Source organism: Macrobrachium nipponense, chromosome 45 (assembly GCF_015104395.2).
Source record: "Macrobrachium nipponense isolate FS-2020 chromosome 45, ASM1510439v2, whole genome shotgun sequence".
Lineage (NCBI taxonomy): Eukaryota > Metazoa > Arthropoda > Malacostraca > Decapoda > Palaemonidae > Macrobrachium > Macrobrachium nipponense.
In genome coordinates this window covers 19,630,065-19,638,426 of record NC_061105.1, presented here as the reverse complement: position 1 = coordinate 19,638,426, position 8,362 = coordinate 19,630,065, and the positions used below count along the sequence as shown (strand labels likewise).

General features: G+C 34.2%; 1 protein-coding gene across 1 annotated transcript in view; it reads left to right on the top strand.

The window, feature by feature from the left end:
- LOC135214441 (hemicentin-1-like) overlaps window positions 1–7,231 on the top strand; it is a 77,014-nt gene extending 69,783 nt beyond the window's left edge. The window contains exons 13-17 of the mRNA XM_064248731.1: window positions 1–41; window positions 2,557–2,743; window positions 3,308–3,490; window positions 4,876–4,979; window positions 6,629–7,231. The exon at window positions 1–41 is cut by the window's left edge and continues 78 nt beyond it. Of these exons, the coding sequence (XP_064104801.1) occupies window positions 1–41; window positions 2,557–2,743; window positions 3,308–3,490; window positions 4,876–4,979; window positions 6,629–7,051 (938 nt within the window). The 3' untranslated portion in view covers window positions 7,052–7,231. The remainder of the gene's footprint in view (window positions 42–2,556; window positions 2,744–3,307; window positions 3,491–4,875; window positions 4,980–6,628) is intronic.
- The last annotated feature ends 1,131 nt before the right edge of the window (window positions 7,232–8,362 follow it).

The window sequence follows — 8,362 nt, the reverse complement described above, 5'->3', positions numbered from 1 at the left end:
GGAAATACACTGGAGGGCGCCTCCAGCAATTTATGCACCAAGTAAGTCTTTAGTGACGATTCCGTAGAACCGCTTTTTGTCCTACTGAAATAAGGAGGATTGAAAACAAGCAAAAGTTTTGGATTTTCATTCATCCATCGTGTTTATCCTGTCTGATGCCATTGAGCACGTTTATCTGGTTGATTTTTTTTGCCTTGATAACCGTCTGAAGAACGTTTTTATATTTCATTTGTTTCATGGGATAATCCTGTCTGTCACCATTGAAAACGTTTACCTGGTTGTTTTTATTTTGTCTTCATAGCCGCCTAAGGAACGTTTACATTTTTCATTTGTTTCTTGGGATTGTCCTGTTTGATACCATTAAAAACGTTTATCTGTTTTTTTATAGCTATCTAAAGAACGTTTTTATATTTCATTTGTTTCTTGGGATAATCCTGTCTGATACCATTGAAAACATCTATCTGCTTTTTTTTTTTGTCTTGATAGCCGTCTAAAGAATGTTTTCATTTCTCATTTATCTCTCGTCATTATCCTGTCTGGTTCCCTGAAAAACGTTTAGTTACAGATTTAGTAACAGGTTGATTTTCTTTCCTGTCTTGATAACTTAATAGAATGGATACTGGGCCCGTTTGTGCGTTAAACTGAGCTGTTTTTTTTGTGTTAAATGGATTGATTCGCAGTAAATCTATTTCCACTTTACTCTAGTCAGAGGAACTGAAAAATGTTCTAAAAAGTAGATTTATTTTCTTGTCGTGATAACTTTCTGGAAAAAAAACGTTTTTAAAACGTTTGTGATTTCAGATAAATTTCTTGTGTTCAAAATTATTAATTTACAATACAATAAAACGTTTTTAATTATTGACAACTACTTTCCTTTTTACTGAAGTCAGGGGTATTTAATTATGAATTGACATCCAACTTATACTTTTTTCTTATACGAAAATATTTACCTTTATACTGAAATCATAAGCATTTGCATATATCCATTAACTTCTGTTATTAGTCGCGCAGTTTTTGATAAATAGATATATTTTCTAAAAATTTATGATTCCTTCGAAATGATTAATCCATTTCCAGTTCAGCAGTCTCTTGGAAATGGGGTTTTAATAGACCTTTTTTTTTATCACATTCTTTCGAAAAGGTATCACTTAGGATTTGACATATTAGAGCATAAAATAGAGTTTGTCCGCTGAACTGGTCGATCACATATCTGTTTATATATACATATTAGTGTGTGTGTGTGTTTGCTTGAGTATACATATATACATACATATATATATCTATATATAATATATATATATATATATATATATATATAATATATATATATATAATATATATATACTATATATTTATTTCACGTCCGTTTTATACTTCACGTCTTCAAAAGTGGATTAAATCGTCTTTCGTCTTTTCAAAAATGTCTCGTTCTTATATGGTTGAGAATTGTAGAATAACTGATAGATATGCATGTATGTATGTTATACATACATACATATACATATATATGTATATATATATATATATATATATATATATATATATATATATATATATATAACATACATGCATGCATATCCATCAGTTATTCTACAATTTCGAACCAATATAAGAACGAGACACTTTTTGAAAAGACGATAGACGATTTCATCCACTTTTGAAGACGCGAAATTTAAAACACAGAGCGAGAGATACGAGAGAGAGAGAGCGAGAGAGAGAGATTCAATTAACAGAGCGACAGTCACTGGAAAGAATCGTCGTCCTTGGAGCCAAGCGAAAACATATTTTTTCCTTCAGATTCCAAAAGATTAAAATGTTTCTGTGGAGATGTATGATTTCATTTTTCCAATCGAGATTTATTGTCCGATCAGCGGATAGGATAAAGTTGTCAAAAGGCTTAATTTTGGTTGAAAATTATTATTATTAGTGATGAACATGAGAGTAAAATCCTTTGGAAATCAACAACAGAATTTCACTGAAAATGTTTCCAGCCAAAAAGATATTAATTCCAGGAAGGCCAATGTTCCAATTGCAATGTATTTCCTTGATAATAATAATAATAATAATAATAATAATAATAATAATAATAATAATAACTAAATAATATAATAATAATAATAATAATAATAAAAAAAAACACTCATAGTAGCATAAATCTTGAAATGGATAAACAAATCTACAGTTATTTATGGGTACAAAAATATTTGAAAGCTCTATTTATAAATATATTTTTACCCATACACAACTGTGGATTTATTTCTCCTACAATATAATAATTATTATTATTTTATTATTATTATTATTATTATATTATTATTATTATTATTATTATTATTATTATTATTATTATTATTATTATTATTATTATTGTTGTTGTTGTTGTTGTTGTTGTTGTTATTGTTGTTGTTGGAGAAACAAATCTACAGTTGTGTATGGGTACAAATATATTTTTAAATAGAGCTTTCAAATATATTATTATTATTATTATTATTATTATTATATTATTATTATTATTATTATTATTATTATTATTATTATTATTATTATTCTCCACAGGTTCGACTAGCCTCCACCGGCGAGCTGGTCTTGAACAAGTCTTCCAGCGAGGGCTCAGTGGAACTGTCTTCACTGGAGCCAGATAGCCAATATATAGTCTCAGTTACTCCAATCGACCCCAGGGGGAACAGTCCGGCTCCTCGAAGCTTCCACATACAGACCCACAGGGAAGCCAAGATGCACATAAGTGAGTGTAGAGAAGTGTACAGGGAAGTGGTGTGGCCTGTGTGGCGAAAGTTCTGCCCATTTTCCGAGTAAATGTCAGCATTTCGTATAATATTGAGTTGAGGTCCTCAGCTTGAATTCCAGAGATTTTAATGTTTGCTCAACTATGGAAAGGTGCTTTCCTAATATTTTCTTATGACTTCAGCCAAATCTTTGCTATTTGCAGAATATAATCATCCAAATGCAAGTTATTTATGCCTTTAATATGAAGTCTAGTGAGTATAATATTGAAATTTAAGGACTTGAGTATGGAATGATATTATCCTAATATTGTCTATGACTTCTGACAAAATTCTTGCTATTTGCACAATATAAACATCCAATTGTAGATTATGAATGCCTTCAATATGAAAGATAATGAGAATGTTATTTATTTAAATAGATAGTGGCCAGAATTGTGTGATGAAACATTCGCAATATTCTTGACATTAAAGGATAGATTTAAACACCTCATCTAACTTGATTAACTGACGCTTTTCATAAATCACGTATTTTTCTTTTTTCTTTCGCCTGATCAACCGTATAGGCCTACCCTCCCGGCCCAAACCGAGAAAGTTCCTCTGGATAATGGGCATAGGCCTAGGCATCGTCTTGACCGTAGTGGCACTCCTGGTGGGCCTGTGGTTGGCCCGGGGAAGGCGATCGTCCCACACCTTGAGGAACCCAGATTTGGACTTGAACAAGACGACCAATAGCGCAGTTGTTGCAGGTACAGATTTGCTTAGAAATCTTTTTTATCTGTTCAAATGTTACTTAATTTTTTTATTAGTCTATTTATTTATTCATTTATTATTTTAACTTTTCTTGTAAATGATCTCTTCTTTAATGTATTCACTATTCTTCCTGTAGCCTCTTTCAAATGAACACCATTATATTCTTTAGAAGCTTGGATATCAAGACAGTGGATTGTGTGGCGGGTTTGTTCCATATGAATTAGGTTTGTCTTCTGAATAACAGTAATAATAATGATAATAATACTGTTGAATAAAATGGCAGAATTCAGCGAATTATCATCTTTTCTATTTTTTTTATTACTCGTTTTTCTGGCTCAGCGATACTTCTTAATAATTGGCCAATGTTCATATTGGGAGAAATCTGAATATTGCCCAATTATTAAGAAGTATCGCTGAGCCAGAAAAGCGAGTAATAGAAAAGTAGAAAAGATAATATATAAGATTAATTCGCTGAATTCTGCCATTTTTTTTTACAGAATTTGTGTAAAAGAGGGTCTTCTTCCGAGATAATAATAATAATAATAATAATAATAATAATAATAATAATAATAATAATAATAATAATAATAATAATAATAATAATAATAATAACATGGCTTATCATTCATTCATACGATTTGTAAATATTAGCATGAATGCCATAGCTGCTGCTTAAGAATTGGAAATCTTCATCATCGTGATAGAGCAACCTACTGTTCTAATGTAAATGAGCCCATTGAAAGTACTATACTCGGTTTTTTTCCATCTGTCCACCCACCTGTGGTGTTTGCGTATGGTAACACTGCGTCTCGGGCTTTAGATAGTTACACTCAGCTTACATTCAACAATAATAATAATTTCATGTTTCGAATATTAACGGTGTAATTCGCATACAGTAAATTATTAAAACACTTTCAGTTGCAAATGTACACCCAGATATCCTTTTATTTACCTAAAACTTACACATAGCGTAACTATCTAAAGCGCGGGACGCAGTGTTACCATACACAAACACCACAGGCGGGTGGACAGATGGAAAAAAACAGTGTAGGTTCTGCAGAGGTATAGAAAGTTAATATTTTAGTGTCACAATTAAAGTCACGTAAAGCCGTTGGTCCCGTTGCTGAATAACCACTGGTTCCATTTAACGTAAAAACGCCATACAAACAAACAAACATAATCAAAGCTTTATATTTGACTACTACATAACATCAAGTCAACATATTATCGTAATCTCGAACCTTGACATTTCTATTACGAAACCACCGGCGGCATCTATAATGACACTTTTAATGAGAACTGCTCCTTCCTTGCTAAACAGTTTTCGAAATAACTAAACTTCACCTCGGAGGTTTATTAAGGTTTACAAATCCCCACCCAGGTGAGGCGCGAGGTATCAACGATGGATTATGTGTTAATGGACTGATGCATCAGACGATATACGATTCGTCCGGGCGCTATCGAGGCTTCGCCTACATGCAGCAGGTAACGAAGAACGATTGGTATTGATTTCTAAGTGAGATGAAGTGTAGGTAGGCCTAGCGATAATTTCACGAATGATTGCCATTGATTTGTATAAGAGATGAAGGCTATGTAGGCCTAGTACTAATCTCATGAATTATTATTGTCAATTTGTAAATGAGATGGAGACTAGGCTTAGTACTAATTTCACCCCAATGATTATTATTAATTTGTAAATGAGGTAAAGACTAGGCCATTTTCACGAATTATTGTTATTGACTTGTGTATGAGATGAAGGCTATGTAGGCCTAATACTAATCTCATGAATTATTATTGTCAATTTGTAAATGAGATGGAGACTAGGCCTAATATTAATTTCATGAATTATTATTATAAATTTGTAAATGAGATGGAGACTAGGCCTATTTTTTCATAGTACTAATTTCACCCGAATGATTATCATTAATTTGTAAATAAGATAAAGACTAGGCCTAGTACTAATTTCACCGATGATTATTATTGATTCATAAATAAGTTAAAGACGAGTTATAGTGCCAATTTCACGACAATTTATTTCACTGTAGCCATATGCCTAAAAAGGATGAACATTTGAACCTATATGATTCTATTTCATCCTTTTCCAATACCTTTTCAGAAATGGATGACTCATCTAACCAAAAAACAACAATAACAGGAATAGTTAATCCTCTTTCCAGAAATATTGACAAGATAATCTGGTTTTCCTTTTCCATTTTCCTTTTAGTCTGATTGAACGAAGAGATGAATCGTAGTGTTATAGTAAAATCCACCTAGCTTTACGAATAAGCCCCGCCCACTGCACGCCAGTGATTGGCAAGCTCTCGCAGGGGGAATGACGTCACGATAGTTAACATTCCAAATGATTATCAGTACCGATTTTGACCTCAGTTCGGTCATGTTGAGCTCCGTACATGAATGTGGACGTCACAGATTTGAGTTCCCGGAGTTGTGACGTATGCAATTGATATCTCCGATAAAAGATATATTAAGTGAATCTCATTTACGAAACAACATTGCAGCATCGCGGAAAACTTCTTTTTTCATTCATAGTTTCCTGTTTGTTTTTACCATTTTTAGGGAGATGTGTATTATTGTTATTTTATTTCAGGGGATAATATAGCTATTCCTTTTGGTAATCGGCAGAACGTATTTTGTTTCGGTGAAACAACCATTGAAGATATAAATGAAGATGAAAAGAACCACACAATAACCAACTTTTCGAAACGATTGCCAGCCAATCAGCTTCAAGGAATGGTCATGACGTAATCAGTGGGCGGGGCTTAGCTGCAAAGCAGGGTGGATTTTGTTATATTTTAGGAGAGCTTTGCCTTTTTAATGGCACTTTATTGTATATCTTATATATATATATATATATTATATATATATATATATAAATATATATATATTATATATGTATACATAGTTGTTTTTGGAAAGTGTATCTTTGGGACGGCTCTGTCATGTTTATTCAGGTCTTGTCATAGTACTAACTCTAAGTCTATGTTATCAACAGGACAAAAACGCAGAGCCAGGCCTTTAGTGTTAGTAGTTATAGGAGGGTTCGCCTTTGTAACGGCTCTTTATCATATATAGATCTTGCCACAGTACTAAACTTCGGTCTATGTTATCCACAGGGCGAGAACGCTGGCCCAGGCCTACCCTATTCTTCAGTAGGAGCTACAAGCTCTCAACACCAACAACAGCAGGAGGACCAAAAGCAACAGCAGGCAGCAGTAGACTCCCACCACCCTCCAAGCTTCCAGAGCAAGCTGTCCCTGCTGAAGAGGGACTCGCCCCTGACCAGGGGAGCCACCAAGGACGCTTCGTCTGCCGTTGGCGCTTCGGAAACGTCGAAAACGAACGCGGAGAACGACGCCAAAGCCGCGGCCGAAGACGACGGCGGCGCCAGCAGAAAGTCCGGCTTTGTGAAGTGGAAGTGGGTTGTGAATCACGTGACTAGCGGAGGCGAGAGCAACAACCGCTTCCTAGACTTATGCCGTTTGGCGCAAAGTAAACAGCTGCAAGACCAGAGCAGAAATGGCGAGAGTGTTTTATAGAGCGCGGTGCCTCTTCTTGCGTTCTGTCTATCTGTGTGTGTATGTGTGTGTGTGTGTTTTGTCGTACTGAAATACCTAAATATATACAAATATAAATAAAGATATATACAAATATATATATATTGATCCTGGTGCTCTCGTGTCGAAAAATGAACTATAATCAAATGTGAGAAATGAGGATGTTATGACTATAAATACTTTGAAGTTAGGCTGGATTTGATTCGAAGTTCCTTAATTCATAGGGAATTCTCATATCATATATATATATATATATATATTATATATATATATATATATTATATGAATGTCTTTTTACAGTAATACAACAGCATAATATAAAGATAAAAGGCCCATAAAACTGTTTTAACGTTGCAACTATATATTTCGAGCACTTCCTTCTGTGCTCCTGATCACTGGTAAAATATGAACATAGGATTATACTAAAGATATATATTATGCTTCGGTTGACTTCAGCATTGAATTATATACCTGGTTGCTAGTCGACTGATATGATGTAGACGAACGAGAGGAAAGAGAATCAGTATCCCATCCAAACGTGTGCCACTGTGCAACAGAAAACGGGAAGCCCTAGACGAGATAATTCTCTGTCCACTTTAGTGTGTAGTTACAACCCTATTTGTTTCTTTTACTGCACCTCCGTTCATACTCTCCGACTGCTATCTTTCTCCTGTCAACCCTGCAAAATGTTACACCTGTCAAACCTTTATTCTCAGTTTCCCTTTCAGCGTTGAACGACCTCATAGGTCTCAGCGGTTTGTTGGCCCTTGGGCAAAATCTTGATATTCCTTTTCTTTTAAGCGAAACCATTCGCAAGGTACGAACGCGGTTCTGAACCTAATTGCGAGTTATTTCATCCGACGGTGAGCCACCGCTGGGCTAACCGGTCTTCCTTCCTTTTTAATAAAAGCGATAAACATTGTGTCCTTCTTTTTAATAAAAGTAAGAATATTTTGAATTTCGGCGCTGCTGCGAAAGCCACTATCCCAGATCATCTTTAAGCCAAGACTCTCTCTCTCTCTCTCTCTCTCTCTCTCTCTCTCTCTCTCTCTCTCTCTCTCGCAAACTTACAGTTTTTAATTTACCGAAAGCACATTTTATTCTCGTATTCAGTCTGGGTTGAGAACGATTCTCATAACAATAGAACTGTATGCAAGGGCTCTTACTCTGTTTTGCTATGCGTAGCTTACACACACACACACACACACACACACACACACACTATATTATCTATATATATATATATATATATATATATATATATATATATATATATATATATATATATATATA